The sequence below is a fragment of the Lepisosteus platostomus genome, chromosome 12, assembly GCF_059453375.1.
Source record: "Lepisosteus platostomus isolate fLepPlt1 chromosome 12, fLepPlt1.hap1, whole genome shotgun sequence".
Lineage (NCBI taxonomy): Eukaryota > Metazoa > Chordata > Actinopteri > Semionotiformes > Lepisosteidae > Lepisosteus > Lepisosteus platostomus.
In genome coordinates this window covers 5379870-5397909 of record NC_142622.1, presented here as the reverse complement: position 1 = coordinate 5397909, position 18040 = coordinate 5379870, and the positions used below count along the sequence as shown (strand labels likewise).

General features: G+C 40.8%; 1 protein-coding gene across 4 annotated transcripts in view; it reads left to right on the top strand.

Annotated features, from left to right (window-relative positions):
• The window catches only part of LOC148650923 (ankyrin repeat and IBR domain-containing protein 1-like), a 70893-nt gene that overhangs the window by 11249 nt on the left and 41604 nt on the right, over positions 1 to 18040 (top strand). For all 4 annotated transcript variants that reach the window (XM_088600561.1, XM_088600559.1, XM_088600562.1 and 1 more), the window contains exon 2: positions 7618 to 7892. In XM_088600561.1, coding sequence (XP_088456687.1) covers positions 7705 to 7892 — 188 coding nt within the window. In that variant the 5' untranslated portion in view covers positions 7618 to 7704. The remainder of the gene's footprint in view (positions 1 to 7617; positions 7893 to 18040) is intronic.

Sequence of the window (18040 nt, the reverse complement as noted above, 5' to 3'; positions counted from 1 at the left end):
GCTCTGTGGCCCACCCTCCCTTTGCATGACTAGGCATCTGGACTAAAGTGATGCATGAGCTTATTTTTAGTAGGACCTGAAAGCTGACTCCATGTGATATCATGTGTGAGGACTTGCAGAAGTGGCCCTGACCACTAGATTAGCATCTTACCCTTGCAGTCCGCATTTCATGTACAGAGCAGAAGAATCAGCAGAGTACTTTGCAGCAGCTGTCAGGTGCATTTCTCTAATAAGCCGTGCAATATTAAAAAACCTTTATTCATATACAGTGGTTCATATTGACACCACACACTTTGAAATACTGCAGTGTAATACACATGCCTGAAAAATACTAATTAAATCTTTTGATTTCTTTTCAAATTAAACATTTTCTAAGTGCTAAAATAGTTGCTTTTTTTCTGCCAGACAGTGTTTCCAGAGGTGTGTTTTGAAGCATATTTGTTAGCTGATATAAGTAGTTATTGGCTCATACCACAAAGGTATTGTACTCGAGCTGAACTACAAAAAATCACCAGATTGTACAGAATATAAGCCTTGTGTGCCGCTTTCTTTTCAGATTAGAAAAGGCACAAACACTTCCTGCTTTGTTTTTAAACCCGTTCACTAAATTTGAGAAGCACAGAGGGTGTCACATTTGCAGTTATTAATGGTCCTGGAAAGACTGTGTTTCAGGCCAGGAAGGTGAAGGCTTCATGCACAAACCTTTACGATGCCTTAAATAACGTTTGCTTTGCACCTGCTGCCATCTCGGGCTTCAGTGTTCAGTGCCTGCCTTTAAACTTGTTTTTTGAAGCATAAAATCTTCCTGCCAGAGTGCATTGGAATCCTATTGATCTTCGCGAATGGGTGTTGACATGAGAATGAAACTGAATTACAGTGTTAAACAGCAGGACCTTATTGCTCCTGTACACGTTCCTCATGTTTGCTCTTAAAATTGAGGATGGAGATGGTATGTATTGATGTTTTATTCTTCCTCCACTCTCTTATAGCACATACTTCCTTAGTTTCTACTTTTTTTAAAAAGATAGCTGAAATGCGATGCATACAGTATGGATTTGTAAAGGGCTCTGTTGCAGATGGAGGGGGCCAAATGCATTATTCCATCAATCAGCCAATCAATCTGTTATTTGTTCAAGCTCCTTTCGCAACAGTTTGCTACAGAAGTGTTTTCCAAAATTATATAACAGTTACGAATATTGTGCAGCATCACTTGACTGTGGGCTTGATGGAGAGGAAAAGGAAAACCTCCTGTGGGCGAAGAGAAACCTCTGGGGAGCCAAACTCCAAGGGCTTCTCTCCCTGGAGGCAATGGCTTTGTGGTGCATTAATCATCAGAGATCATTGACAATCTGTACCAAGCTGTGGGCTGCTATTCTGTTCTCCTTGGTCTGTCGTCATGGTTATCCCAGTGAAATAGCTGAGGTTTCCTGGATCTGCCCTCATGGGTCCAATATTCCAGCTTCTGATGTTTGGGCCTCCATGCTTGGTGTCAGATCCCAGCACCAGGGATCGAGGCGGTGGGAATTTGAAAAAGGTGGTTATTATTGATGATGATCATTAATAATTCTTGCATTTCTGTTACTGTTCATCCTAAAGGGCATCAACTTCAGTAGGAGGGGAGCCACTTCATGCAATGCTGAAATGTCCCCCCCCACCTGGCCATTCTGTGTCAGCAGGCCCTCCACAGTAGATTGGCTGGAAAAGCAAGAAATTGCTTCACCATTGAAATTAAGCAGAAAAGCTAGGGAGATCACATATTATGTGTTATTCAAGCCCAATCTGATATATATCCCTTGATTTTGTAAGAACAAACCCTGTTCTCACAAACTGTGCCATTGGGATCTTTAATGACCACACAGTCAGACCCTTGATTTGAGGTCTCATCTGGAGAATGGCACCTGCTGCAGCTCACTTTCCCTGGTCACTGGTCTGGGACATTGGTTTGGAAATTGTTCTGGAGAGAAGAGCGCCACCTACTGGCCCACCAACACTATTTACAGCAGAAACATGGTCTTTCCTTACAGGCCTCCATCCCAGTACTGACCAGGCAACAAGATGGTATTAGCCAGCTGCTTTCTAAAAATATCAGCCATTTTCTCTTCGATGTCAGTGACTCATGGGAGTGAGGTTATTAGATTCTATTTTATTTTTTACAATTTGAAGGAAAAAAACATTTAGACCTTACTGGAAATCATGTGTCTGCAAGGAAGAAAGGAAATAAATGTGCTTGGTATTAACTGTTTTTATAAAGGGGTCAGAAACATACACACGTCAGTGCAGTGACTCACTTTGAAATGTATAATACTGTAGACTTTAAGACAGAATTCTGGGAAAATCACACTGAAGGCTAAAGCTGAGCAAAATACTGTGAATTAGATGCACTTTCAGTCCCAGCCAGTGGAATCAGAATCACCTTTATTGGCCAAGTCCATTTCACGTACGGGGAAATTACACTAGCGTACTTGGTGCTGTGAAAACATTCTAGATATACCATAAACAGACCAGAATAATAGATGTCATTAAGACAGTGCACATAGGACTAGGAATTCTGGTTAAGCAAGAAGACTGCCCTAGGAAAGAAACTGTTAAAATACTGGGTGGTTCTGGTTTTAATAGACCTGTATTGTCTTTTTTGAGAGACGTTTATGAAACAGGTGGTAACCGTGGTGGGGAGAAGCCGTCAGCGATCTTTCCTGCCGTCTGCTTTGCTCTGAAGTTGTAGAAATCATCAGTGGAGGGCAGATAACAGCCAATTACCATCTCCGTAAGAGCGAGCAACACATCGCAGTTTACCTTTGGAACAGGCAGACGTCCTGCCAAACCACCACTTATAAAGGCAGTCAGAGTGCTCTCAATAATGGCTGTGTAAAACTGTAGCAGAATTGGTTGAGATACGCCAACATTTTCCAGTTAGCGCAAAAGGTACATTCTTTACTATGGAACAGGAAACGGGTTTATTCCATGCTGAAAAGAAAAGAAAAGGAAACAACGTTGGGATTCTTTTCTTTTCAGCATGGAACAAACCCGTTACCTGTTCCTTTGCAGCCTACGCATGCTGACGCAGCTACCTGCCTGAACTAATTCATTCTTGACTATGCTTCCTTTGTGATGGTGCTGACATGTTTCATTAAGCTCCAGGTGGCTGTTAGCAAACCATGATACCAACCAACTCCCCTCCCTCCTGTACACGGTCCTGTCATCATTACTGATGAGACCTACAGGGGTGAACGCTGGAGGAGCGGTCGTTGGTGTTCAAGGAATAGAGTAATGGGAGAAGCAGACACCCTTGAGGTCCGGCAGTATTCACAAACAGTCTGACAACTAAGGGGCTAGTTGTACCCACTCCCTTCTATCTGTGAAAAAGTAGAAAATTCACTGGCAGATGGAACAAGCTGAACAATTCATTCATCAGCACTTCATTGTGAAGGAGTTCAGGAATGGTAGTATTAAATGCAAAGCTAAAATTCACAAAAACATTATTCTTGCATGTGCGCCTGAGGAGGTTTCTAGATGTTGCGAAGTGGAGTGAAGACCTATATTAACCACATCGTCTACTGACCTGTTGGCCCTCTTTGCAAACTGTAGAAGATCGAGATGAATGAGCAATGAAGAGAGCTTTTCATATGTGTCACCTGCTATACTGAGGAGTAGTGCTATAGTAACTAACTCTAGAATGTGGTCAACTTTAGATTTTAACACCAGTACGATTCATTTTCTTAGCATGTTGAATTTGTGTTACAAATACAACTTTGAATGCTTCTGCAGTTCCAGCTGTATTTTGTTTTTGACAGTTCTGGGGTAATATTTTCATTGGTGGGAGGAAAATTCTGGAGTAGTGATAAGCGTACCTGGGATTGGGTGTACTGCCTAGCACCACACAGCTTCACGAGGTGTCTTTTTAGGGCGTGAAATGGCAGAGTCCATTTAAATAACTTGGAGGATTATCCTGACTAGGGTGTAACATTTGTCTAAGTACATAATGCTTGGGAAGAGAATTTGGGAGGGAGAAAATAACAGCACAAAGACGAAGGCATTTAGGGAAGTAGGAGTAGGAGGTCAGATGATTTCCAGGCATTCTCTGCAAAATGCTGTTGATTCAACAAGTAATTGTGATGAAATAGTGTAAATAATGAGATGTTTAAATAAAATAATCAAGTGTCATAAATGGGAGCAAGCATGGCTCATTCTTGCCCACTGGCTCCAATCTGTCAGTCTGACTTGATCACATTTTTCATGTTTGTCAGATTTTAGACGTATTCATTCCAACACGCTAGTTAGGCCTACATGAAGATGTGCAGTTTTAAACCCGATTCGTTTAATTCATTCCTGAAATCGTTTGTTAGTTAAGTCTCGCCTAAAAGCGTGCGCTAAGGTCATCAGCTGGGAATGAAATGCTTTGAAGTTGTGCAAAACTTGTTGAACTGCTTAAAATGATATAATCACGTGTTTTAAGTTGTTGTTTTTGCAGTGAGATTGAAAGAAAATCTCCTTAAAAAACAGAATGCACATTTGTGAGAAGCGTACTGGACAAAAGATTTCATTCATTGATTTCACATCCTGAGCTAAGCAGAGTTCTCATAAAACTGAAGCACATTTTAACAAGGTGACAAAATTGGACAGCAGGTTATTTATTGAAGTCCTCAAAATGTAAATGAGGAGAGATGGGTATTGTGCTACATCAGTCTCGGAATTCTTAGTGTTCAGGGACAGAAGCTCATAAAACTGATTGGTATCAAGAATGTAAGTAGTAAAATATAAATGTAGTTATCGCACAGATTACCAATTTGATGCTAGAATGTCTCCATTGCGCTGTTTGAGAGCAGGCAAATGAAAATCTTAGGTAACATAGTTTCATGTGTGCTGCACACAATGGGACGCAGAGAAAATATTTTTCCTCCCTTTAATGCATATTTTGCATTTTATAGGAGCTGAGCAAATGAATGAGATGAATGGACAAGAAGTAATTCTCAACATCCCGGTACGAAGAGGTGAAAAATGAGTTATTGCAAGTCAGTAAAACAGCGGGTGTCATTGTGTCATATTGTTGTTATTTCCAGTTGTATTCTAGCAATTCGGCCAATGGCGGCTACCCATGGCTGTGCTTGAAAGGGCGCAAACACTATCATTAATTGCTCATTTGCCCTCTTCTTTTTATTATTATATTTCTTAACTGAAAGCCATGTCTCAGAAAAACAATTCCAAAAATTACAAGTGGAAGATTACTTATAAGGTGTAGATTATTCCCCTTTTGGACTAGCCCAGTTATTCTACTGTTATGGAGCCGAAGACTAACACAACGTCCACAGACATGGAGCCATCCAGCTGTTCGAGGAAAGGGGCTCTTTAAGGGCTATTTAATATTACTGCTTGTACGTCTGATCCTACTACTGCAACATAACATAAGGTAGTTTGCAAACGAGAGAGGGCTGTTAATCTCATCTGCCCTCACCTATACACACACTCCTACACTTAAAATATCATGATTAAAAAATTAAAATCTCTAAAATTAGTTCAAAAGGTCTTCAGACCTCTCAGAAAATGTGTTCTGATTTGTAAAAACAATAGTGTATACTATTACAATAATTATTATAAACATGTATATACAGTGAATAAACACCAGTATCACAATGGTTCTAGACTAAGTCCCAGGGAAAAATTGATTATTTGGAAATACTTTGATAAAATGGTAGTATGATAATAATTTTTACATACTTTCCTGGAGATACTCTTGGCTATTCTTATCTCATTACAATATTGTGTTTTGAATTAAATCTCTTTGTGACAGGTATAATTAAAACTTCCATGCCAGTAAAGATATGTTTGTCCAAAGACAACATTATTAAAATAGACCACTTAGTCCTTGTGTGTTATGACAATATGGTATGTAGTTTTATTTGACACAAATACACATTCTTTAAAGTTTTCAGAAGCCTGAAATGAAAAAGCAGCCACGTTTACTTCAGGTGATGAAGGTACTCATTGAAAAGGCGTAATCTGAATAGCCGGCAGGGAATGCATTCAGAGGAGAGGGATGACTTGTGTCAAAGTAGAAAGGCTGTGCGCACTTCTGTGTATACAGGCTTCACATTTCTGAATGTGCATTGCACAGAAGCCATTGAAGGCCTCTAGATCATTTCCTTGTTTTCAGTGAGAGTGAAGTACGTAACTCCAGTATGTATGTGCTACTGTACAGAGGCAAAGGCACAGGGACATGCATTGATTCCAGGGGTCTTGGGGCTCTCTGAGTCACCAGCTTGCTTTCCAGCCAACTCTGTATGCATCAATCATGCTGCCACTGTGCCTCTACGGTCTGTTCTGGAGAGTCTGCTGTGGAGCCTGGCAACAGCACTTGCTCTGTAGTAAAACCAGCAGCTGCAAACTGGCATTAGGCCTGGACACATAAGAACAGTTGGAGCAGTGTCCTCTGATGTAGGCCTAAGCCTTGTCTTCTCCTGGGTTCCCTTGTTCCATTAATCAGGATGAAAATCGTAATTTCATTACGGGGGAATGTAAATGCTGAGGCGTTCGAAACAGGGATGCTTTCTTGACACTGTCAGAGCTTTTCCCTTTAAAACTTGAAGAATTGTATTCACAGTGAGAGTTCTTCAGTGAGGCTGGATGTTCTGAGCAGCAGCTTCTGTGGTATATAGTTCTCTGTTGAGGGTTATTTTGTTTAGAAAAGCTCATTCTATATGTTTTTGTATTAGTCCAGAATTGAACATCTGGCCCATGCACTTGCAGGAGATTGATAAACCCGTCTACTGGGCTAGAATTCAAGTATGTATGGATGCAAGCATGCTTACGCAAAAGCACAGTATTTGTGACCCATCTGGTTGCTAGCTGCGAGCTTTGGGTACCCGTGCCTCCTTTACTGAAGTCAAACCACATCAGATATTGAGCTGGGCATGTGGGGAGTGATGTCCTGTAGCCTTCAGCAAGAGCTGCGACACAGAAAAAAATGCAAACAGCTGCTGGCCTTTATTCTCACTGTAGTGAGGAGTTGTCAGACGTTATTAGGCCTTTTTGGGCAGCCTCTTCGAGAGCAACTGAGGGTTCATTTGTTCGGTCTTCAGGAAGCTTTATGAGGCTTACATCTATTGTGAAGAAAGACGCTTATTTCTTGGTGAAGGGATTTGCTCTGTCCTGCTCTTTGCACCTGCTTTGTGGACATTGAGTGAGAAACGTCCATTCGTTGGTATTCACAGCTTCACTTTGTACCACAGAGACCCGAAAGACAACAGTTTCTGGTATTATCTATCAAGCTTTATTGTAAAGATTCATACACATTGGATATGTTTTTATTATTTTTATATGTCGGCCTCAGTCATGGCTTAGGCAGCACCTTTAGTGATCCTCCCGGGATTTAAGCCAATTACCTCTGAACTGGCTCCATCACTCTGCTCTCCTCCCCACTGAGAGCTGGTGTGTGGTGAGCGTTCTGGCGCACTATGGCTGCCGTCGCATCATCCAGGTTGGAACTGGTGGTGGAGGGGAGTTCCCCATTACCTGTAAAGCGTTTTGAGTGGAGTGTCCAGAAAAGCGCTATATAAGTGTACGCAATTATTATTATTTAACAAGTCTTCCTTCTTTCTCTCTCTCTCTCTCCCTCCCTCCTAGGACCAGGGACACGATGCTACTCTGCACATCGATGGGCTAAAGAGGGAGGACAAGCACGTGCCGACAGCACTGAAGGGAAACTGAACTATGGGGAACACGGCGACAAAATTTCGTAAGGCCCTTATCAATGGTGACGAGAACTTGGCCTACCAGCTGTATGAGAGCAATCCACAGTTTAAGGAGTCCCTGGACCCCAATACCTCATATGGGGAACCGTATCAACACAACACCCCGCTGCACTATGCCTCCAGGCACGCCATGAGCCGCTTACTCAGGTAAGGAGATGTGCCCTGCTGTCTTACTGTAGCCTGGAGACCCCTGTCTGCTCAGCAAGCAGAGTCTCACTGACACACAGCTTTTTACAGGTGACACAAATTGTGAAATTAGTCTGGATTTGTGGGGATCAGACTCTGGCACATTGGTTTCTTCTCTTTTTTTTTTAACTTAATCTGGAGGAGAAAAAAGATCGATCGGTTCGATGCGTGAGAGGTCTCCAGCACTAGGCGCATTTCCTTGGCAGCCAGACACAAAGGCAGCGAGAGAGACTTCCTTTGCTTTTCATTTGCATCAGAAAAAAAGTATTCTACTCATTAAAGCCAAAGAGACTTGGGTTTGATATTTGATATTGATCTTAGATTTACCCTTTTGAGTTTTCTTCCTTTTTTATATGAAAATCTTAAAGGAAGCAGTAAAGGTGGTTAGAGCTCTGCACTCCAGGAGGGAGTGGGACGGAGGAGGGGTTGGGGCGTTGCAGGTTCAAGTCTTTCGTTACACCTGTGAGCAAGACACGTTACTCAGCTGCTCCTGTAAAACGTCCTGCAAGTCTTCAGTCTTCACGTATTGGTTCAATAAAGTATCACACTGTTGTATGTCATTTATTTTTGTTCATTAATATTTAATAATAATAATTGCTTACACTTATATAGCGCTTTTCTGGACACTCCACTCAAAGCGCTTTACAGGTAACGGAGACTCCCCTCCACCACCACCAATTAAACAATTCATCTTCACAAATGACTAAAAATAATATCAGTCTGATTGAAGTTTCTAGACCAAGTGGTCTGTCTGGTCTCAATTAAAACTTATAAAATTGTTCTGTTAGTGGGTTACTGTGTAAATATATGGATTCATACATTTTAAGATGAAAAGAAGGTGAGAAACCGCTCATTTGTATCATCCATTCTAGTACCTTGTGGCTTGCCAATTGGTACGTGGTGATAAGACACTAAAAATAAAATTGAAGCAGCACCTCACCTCAGATGCAGTCAAGCCCACTGTGGTCCTGTGCACAGTGATCCGTGGGCCTGTGGTGAGCACAGGGCTGTGAGAGTCACACTGCGGTGCAGAGCAGCTGGTCATGGCTTCAGCTGTGGCAGTCGTCACTGGCAGGTGGCACGGCCAATGCCTAGTCCCATTAGCAGCACAGCGGCATGCTGGGAACAGCAGAGCAAGCTTCTTAGCGGGTAATTTCTTTTAACAAGTGGCTGATAGGACTGATAGGATTTGCATGCAGTACGTGACACAGCAGCATCTTAAAATTAAGATGCAGCATCTCCGCAGTTTCTTGCATGAAATGCTACTCACAGTGTCTGTTCACGGGGGTGAAACTGCAAATTGCACAGGCTCCAGATACAGCTAGGCAAGACACAAAATCATTTTTCTTTTATTGCACATCTACCAGCTTGAGTGGCATTTGGGTGCATGACCTGAGAACCTACTGTATCAGTTCAAAACAGAAAAGGCTTTGTCCATATGAGGCCCATTTTAAGTCAGGAGGGTTGAAGTGTGTGTGTAATTAAGCTCAGGCGTGGATATTATGAGGAGTGTCATTTGAAAAGGAGTTTGTGGGCTATATCTCCGTCTTTCCTCAGTGGTCTTCTCTTCATCAGGCCTGAGAATGGAAACCCCATCTCTCCCTGTTAGCCTGCTCCACTGGCAATGGCGCGTGTGCTAGTTTTACAGCTGTAGTACCATCGTATTTCATTTTCCAATTCGACACTGTTTCTAAACCCTCCAGTTTCTGTCCATATTTGCTGGAAAAGGTCACAGTGCTGAGCAGGAAGCCCTAGACGTCTTTCTCCTGAGCCACAGACACGCACTGCTCCTGGGCAATTCAATAGTTTGTGGTGTTCTGCAATAATGAACCTTGACTGCATTGATCGTCTACAAATTATTTAATTTTAAAAGTTAATTGAACTTAAATTGATCAGTTACATGAATTTAGTATAATTACAGCTGTCCACGTGACTGTTTGGATAGGAAATTGCCCTTGCAAAAACTGGGATTAAGATTGTGGCCATTTGGGACCATTGAGACTGTTTGGGAACATTTGGGTCCTGTGGCATTCTGATTGTACTTCTCCTTGCTGTTTCACATCTGGTCCTCATTACTCTCAAAACTGCTGCAAAAGGGAAAGTACAGCCTTCTTCTGAGATCAGTTTCAGGAATTAAAGATTACTATGTTTATGTTTCTTGGAAAATAAATATTTCTTTACAGGCAAGCAACACATATGCAGGAAGGTACCCTAACTGAACCGTATTTCTGGAATGACTTTATAAACAAGTCATTGTTTTTATTACTGCAAAAGGTTTTGCATCTCATTTTTTGAAGCTGTCGGAAATGATGTCTGCAGTGATTTAAGAGGCACTGGCCAGGTGGAGATGAAAGCTACAGTGTCGTGTCCGCTTAAAGGGTACAGCACATAAACCTGCTTCCTCTTAGGACATCAGAGCCCTGTTCACTCATTTTGCCCACTGTTGGTCCTTGGACAGCAACCAGTGGAGTCTAACTTGGAGGGAAAGCAGACGATTCCTGAAAAGAAGGAATTGGGTTTTACCATTAGCCATCACCGGTGAAAGAATTTAATCCAAGAGAAAGCTCTTGTAACAGTGTTTTTGAGAAAGAAAGCGCGCACAGATCAAATGGAATTACAGTTAATGTGCAACAGAAGAGAATTTGAAGATCTTGTTCACTGCTCTCGATCTCCAAGTGAGTGTCTGCTAAGGAAGTCTTTAAGCACTGTCTCTTAATACCCTGCAGCCTAAGCTCTTATGGCCATGTTCATCTCGGGGGCACTTCTGCAGAATCTCATTCTGTGGCTTCTTCTCCCTGGATCAGTGTGCAGAGCTACTGAGCACTTGTCCATTGGAGCTGCTCCGTATTCTTCCAACCTGAGTGCTTGGGCACAGGATCACAGGGCTGTAGTTGTTATTGCCATTGGTTTTCTTTTTGAACAGGTAAATGCTGTAATTTTACAATGTTCTGGAAATGCCAGTAAATCGTCAAGATCGCCATCTTAATCCTTTTGTTTTGGTTGTCTTCTCGTGTGTTAATGGTGCCTTCCTGGTGCTCCGTTTCAGGTTTTCTGTTGAAATGTGCGTGGGGCCTGGCTGCAGTGCACAATGGGAGTTGGAGTTTAGTAGACCAGCAGGCTATGTGCACCAAGGTGCTGCATTGTCAGAAGGTCAGCCTTCAGTGGTGGAGCCTGCAGTGGAACTGCTGGGAAAAATGTCAGCTGCAGCGGACTTTGATTCCTAGTTGTGCTTGCTTCAGTTTTTTTTTCCCAGAGAGGCAGTGACCCAGCACCCTTATTTGTGATTTTGCTCATTATTTTGGTTTTCCAGTTAAATGTGTCGCATGATCAAGATTAACATTATTTTGAAAGATCCCCTGATCAAATTGGCTTTGCAAAATTTCTGTTCACTGTAAGCCAAGGCATTGGTCCCAGAGTCGAAAACCTTAATTAGCCTAAGGGTAGTGTTTGAAAAGTTATTCAGTCTTGAAGAGCAGTGGATGTATTTTCATTGCTGTACATTCCTCTGGTTATATATGGGGAAATCACGATATCATATATATATATCATACTGTATCATACATTATCAGTAGTAGTATGTCAAAGCATAGTCCAGTATACAGTATTCTAGCAGTTGCTTCAGGCTTTGCTGGTTATTATATTATTTGTATTCTAAGGAATTACCTGTATCTCTTATTATATCTGTATTGATGTCACTTACTGACCTATTTTTCTGAATAACCAGCAGTGTGTCTGACCTTGCTGAAGTACTTGGAACAGCGCTGTGTGTTTCAGCTTTAAAAATAGGCTGCCGCCTGCTCCCAATCAAGTTAAATATATTTTAGCAATGCTAAACCTCATTCATTATCCTCTAGATGCCCATGTACTTAATGTTTGTCACCTTGATAATTATGCTAATATTAAGTATGTTTTACTGAAGTAGTCTGTTCTCCGTGCAGTACATGTCTTTAAAGGGTACTGCTGTATAGGTTAAGTTAAAAACAGTTCAGCATAGTTTTAGTGGTGTGTTAATTATTCGTTATTCTTCTAAATGCAAAGAACGTCAGTGGAATTTTCTTCCTGTTTTGTTTAGTATTTGGAATCGCCTGTTATTTTTGTGACACCCAGCATCGCCAATTGTGTGTTTTTCAATGAACCCTGCTACCGCACCCAGGAGAATGAGGAAGGTTGGGCAGACTCCCCTGACCTGCCTACTTCACCAGCAGCCATATCACCCTGCAACTCACAACTGGCAGCCCCACTGAAGCTCAGCAGGTGTGAGCGTGGTCAGTACCTGGATAGGAGACCTCCTGGGAAAAACTATGGTTGCTGCTGGAAGAGGTGTTAGTGGGGCCAGAAGGGGGCGCTCACCCTGTGGTCCACGTGGGTCCTAATGCCCCAGTATAGTGATGGGGACACTATACTGTAAACAGGTGCCGTCCTTCGGATGAGACGTAAAACCGAGGTTCTGACTCTCCGTGGTCATTAAAAATCCCAGGGCGTTTCTCGAAAAGAGTAGGGGTGTAACCCCGGCGTCCTGGCCAAATTTCCCATTGGCCCTTACCAATCATAGCCTCCTAATAATCCCCATCTATGAATTGGCTTCATTACTCTCTGCTCTCCTCCCCACTAATAGCTGAAGTGTGGTGAGCGTTCTGGCGCACTATGGCTGCCGTCACATCATCCAGGTGGGGCTGCACATTGGTGGTGGTGGAGGGGAGACCCCATTACCTGTAAAGCGCTTTGAGTGGAGTGTCCAGAAATTATTATTATTATTATTATTATTATTATTATTATTATTATTATTATTATTATTATTATTATTACTTATGAGCCAATTATCTTTCATCATCAGTAACCTCATCCCCAAGGTTTCTCACTGACAGACCAAGCAAGAGCCTGGAAGACCACAGGGGTCGCTGTGCCACAGAGATCCTGGCCAGCTAATCTTGCCCTACTCTCAACCAGGGTGACACTGTACGTCACCGCTTGGGGGAATCCTTATCACAGTCGGCTGGTGACATGACCCAGGCTTGAACACATGACACCTGGATCACAAATCTCACCCTGCACCCGGGGAGAGTGTCTTTACAGTTGAGCACAAGGATTTTTAACAATCTGTGTTTTGTCCAAAGGAACGTCTGAATGCCATAACCATGCTGTATTGTGTAGAAAGTGTTGTTTTAAGGGTATATTAATCTTTTGTCAATACCAGTAATATTACTATATCCTTGTTTTTTTTGTCATTTATGGATTTGTGAACGTTGCATATCTACAGGTACTGTTAATTCATATGCAGTCATGGTCTTGTATGCTTCCTGTGTCTTTCAAGTTTTCAATTAGGTAAAAGATTATACAAACAATAATTAGAACTAAACATCACCTGTATGACAGTAGGATTATAGGGGATAGTCAGCACAGATTGTGAAAATATAACTTCAATTCCAAGTCTTACGATTTAGATTTCTTTGATAAATCAAAAGCTGTAGTGTTGTATAAACCAGTATGTGATGGATGGTTTCAGGATGGTGTTGACAAAGTTCCTCATAAAAGAACTGAAAAGGGGGTGGGAAAACAGAGTTAAGGGGTTGATAATCAATGTCATTAATGGTATGTTGTGAGGTGAACTATGAAAGGAACTGCATCTGCATTTGGTGATCAGTACTAGGACCAACACTCTTGCTAATCTTTCCCAATTATGGTCTAAAATTAAAATTAATTTCTCAGATGAAAGGAAAATTGGGGGAGTAGCAAACTATAGAAGCTGTGAAATCAATTAAAAGACAAATTTAAGATTTGGCAAACATATGTCAGATGCCATTTAATGTAAGCAGGTGAAGACTATTGCATGCGGGTATTAAAACCATACATATAGTAAGATAGGAAACACTTAGCTTGCAAAGAATTTGCTTATAGACAGTTTGGGGAAGTGATAAAAAGGCAGTTTGTTAGAATATGTAGGTAATAGTTTAGAATGAAGATCAGGGGATGTTAGGTGAAAGTCCTTCAGGTGCATTTGGTCATCATGTTATAAAACATATATTGCTGCTCTGCAATCAGTCCAGAGAAGAGCAAAGACACATTCCTGGCCTCACAGGAGTGTCTTGTACTGACAGGCTAAAAGAACTGGAGCTTTTTAATGCTGAACAGAAAAGATCATCAGGGGACTTGATCCAAGCATTCAAAATCTTTTAACAATTGATAAAGTCAGCCTAGTGGACTGCTGCAGAATGAAGAGTGAAACATGAACCAGAAGATACAAGGGAAACTATTCTGAGGTCTATTTCTGACTGAAAACAGTAGGAACATCTTTTTACAATGAGTCGTGGGCATCTTGAACAAGCTGATACCTAGGCTTCATTCAGGAAATGGCTGGATGGATCTTTGGATCAATAGGCTACTAACAACCCAATGAGCTAAGTGGGCCAGATGGCCTCCTCTTGGTTTTTAACCTTTCTTATATTTGGATAATGATTTTAATGCTACATTTCACATGAGTAAAATTAATGTGCACATTCAATTTATACGATTTCTTTATTTTATTTAATATGTGGACAGACATGTTTATACTGTAGGTATCATTTTCCATGGAAGAGTCTGCACCCCTGAGGACATGAACCAACTGCATTTCACCTCGATTTTTCTCATTAATAAAGTCCTCGCTTTCACCTGAGGGCAACAGCCCAGCAGGCTCTCTGCGTTTTCTGAAATCAGCATCTGCATGATTGAGTTCAAATGGAGACCAAATTAATCCACCTGCAAAAAGACAGAAGATGTTTGCTGGGCTATGCAGAAAAAGGAGAATACCATGCTACATAGACCAATGAAAATCTTGCTTAAAACACATTACATTTCTGCACAGACACAGCGGCTGTTTAATAGGTATAAGATCTCTAGGGAAATATCAGTTTAGTGAAAGCTGCAAGGTCAGTATTTTAAAGAACAGTTGGAAACATTCAATGCTAACTGTGGGATGTCTGCTACAGCATGGGGTAATATTAAAGGCAGCAGGGCTTTGCAGCAGTTCAGTAATAAACTAAATTGTAATAAACACAAGAAAGACTCATCTGGGTCGCTCGGCTGAACGAGGATCTCATTCAGTCATATCTGGAAAGAAACCGGTGTGTGAACTTCACTTTTATGACCAGGTCACTGTTTCCTCACTCCCACAAACCTGTATGTAAATGTTGACTCCTAGTTTCATTTGTAAATGCGTAACCTTGTCGTTTCCCTTTCTCTCCAATGGTTTTGCATTTCATTCTCGGTTCTGAAGAAGTCTGGGCAGTTGACTTGGCCGGTGCCTTTGAAGATGTTCAGTACTAGAGCCAGATAACCCATTGTCTCTTCTGTTCACAACAGAAAAGATTCTGTTTCTAATCTATCAAAGTATGCCATTCCTTTGAGACCAGAAATGTTACGGGCCTGATTCCCGAGCAACAGTGAGGCAGTGTAAGTTTGTGGGTAGGGTTCTGGCCTTACTAGTGCAAGTTTGTGATTTCAAATCTTGGGTGGGCACTGCTGTTGTAGCCTTAACTGAGTTACTTCACACAGGTTGCTCCCATAAACTGCCCAACTTTATAAACTTTTATAAATGGGTGCAAATAAAGTTTATCTGATAAATGTATAAACCCATATGAAATAATCAAGTTCTTGCATGATAGGCTAAATGGCCTTCTTCTATTTCTTGCTTTTCAATAATGCACAATATTCTAATTGAGGTATGTAAGATGTAAGACTTATCGGTTATTAATTATAGTAAACAGTGAGTTTCTTTTTGCTACCCTTATGTGTTATGAATATTGTTAGTGCACATCCATTTCATGGCCCTTAAGTCTTCTGAATTGACACACAGAAACCTCTTTTAAAACATTCCTATATCATCACTGTTTTTGACATTTCTGAAAGGTTTATTCCCCAGTTGGAAAAAATAAACTATGCAGAAAAGTCCGGCTTTAGAAGTGATTTCCATCTAAATTCATTGATCCCTTCTATATTATTAGGAGGTTAAAAGCAAGTCCACTTTAAATTAAAGCTGTTTCCATTGCTATACTGAAATCTAGAAATAAGTTTTTCTATTTTTATTAAATTAATTTTCTATTTATAGTCTTTATCCAATAGTTTATCCAGACTTTATTTTTAGTAGAGTATCGTAGAGGTTGTTTCATTGAATAAAGCACAGTAATTTGTAGTTCTATACTTTTACCATTGTAGCAGTTTAATTTAGCTAAAATAGAAATGAGGACAGTATGATTCTTCATACTTAAATGTCGATTATATGGTAGAGGTTTGCTTCTTAAACCTTGCAGATGTTTTTGTAAATACTCCAGCTTGCTGTAGATGCATTTCTTGCTGACGAGGACAGTTTTCAGAACTTGACAGCTCAGTTTCAGAGTCAAGGTCCATGAAAGGTTTTGCTAACACATAAATGAGAGATATACCTCTGCATCACTTATGCTTTGAGAACTTGTCCTACCTAAAAGACAAACTCTCACAGAGGACTATGGATCGTGTATCCAGGCATAAAAATCCAGAGATCCAGAGAGCAGAGTGTCTGATCTTGCATATTCTATTTGATACATTTCTTGGGAATTTTGCATGAATTTCAGGTGGAACATTTCTGTGTTCAGCAAAAAATTACAGAATAGTAGATATGTCTCAAAATATGTACATAATATGTTGTCTTCTGTACAAACCCAATCTGTTGTTTGATTCTTTCTCCTGTAGCTGGAGAAGCTGGCTTTTAAAAATTCCTAGAGAATTCTTCATCTCCAGAACGGCACTGGGCTGTGTCTGAGCAAAAAACTAATGAGCACAATGAGTTGTTAGCTTCAGTTTTCTCTAGACTGAAAAAACATAAGGTAGGAACTCATCGTGCTCATTAGTTTCCGCATTATGTGCGCACATTACCTTGTTAAATTCTGTCCTGTGGTTTCAGTTAAATTCATTTAAAAACAGGTGTGCAGTTTAATTCTGAACTCGGTTATCTGTGAAACATTGTCCCTACAGGTCCAGTGCATTTTGGTATCTGTGACTAAGACCAAATCCTCTGCTCTGAGGTACCTTTGAAAATTATTGTTACCTCTAGGTTTATTTCTATTTAAACATTTTAGATTTTTTTAAATGATTTGTCTTTCAACATAATTTGTTGTTGTAGCTCTATCTGTGAGTTTTGTTCCCGGTTTGGCCATGACACTGAAAATATAGCTGGGAATCATTCTTAATGTTGTGAAAAACAGTATGGAATTTAAGAATGTTTGCTAATGAGTGCGTAGCTCCATGCTGCTGTTCTAATGTGAGACACACTGCTCCTTGGTCCATTTATCCCAGAAAACTGCTCAGTTGAGCTCACTTACCATTCTTATCAAGGTCTATTGATTTATGATTTTTTATATATTCCCTTTAAAATTTGCATCTTTTTACTGTACTTTACGGTATGTGTAGAACAAAAACAATAATAAGGATCCCAAATTACATAATAAGCATATAAGAGACACAAGCGGGTAAAGATGCAGGAGAAGATACAATGTCATTACAAAACAGAACAGACACGGGCACCAAATTAATTAAAATAATTAAAAATTTAAAGAATTAAATTCAACTTCAAGCCTAGTGCCATCCATAGATAATGCAGGGTTACTGCATTGGCTTTACTCAGGTGATGGGAGAAGCTAAGCAGCACGACCTCAGTCTTGTGGCAGAAGGAAAGTTTGAGTCATCCTGTTTTTTTTTATCAGAGATTTGGATATAAATTCGAGAGTGCAGAAACAGCTATTTCAGTGTCAGTTTTAGTGGACATAGATTTGAGTGTCACCTGCATAGAACTGATCATTCAGACCATGTGATTTTAATATCTGACCGAGTAGGAATGTGTAAATGCTGAATCGAGTCTTGGGGAACACTTAACGAAATCAACTTCAGAACTAAGACCCCCAACAGAAACGAAGGGGAGGGGAGAGTACGATAAGAGTTGAACCATTCAAGAGCAATGACAGAAACTCCATATACAGTCTCAAGACGGGAGAGTCAAATCTCATGATTTACAGTATCAAAAGCAGCAGTTTGGTTTTCTACTCTTCTGATCCTGTGTCCGTTTCCATGAATAGATCGTTAGGCACTTTCACACTGGCAGT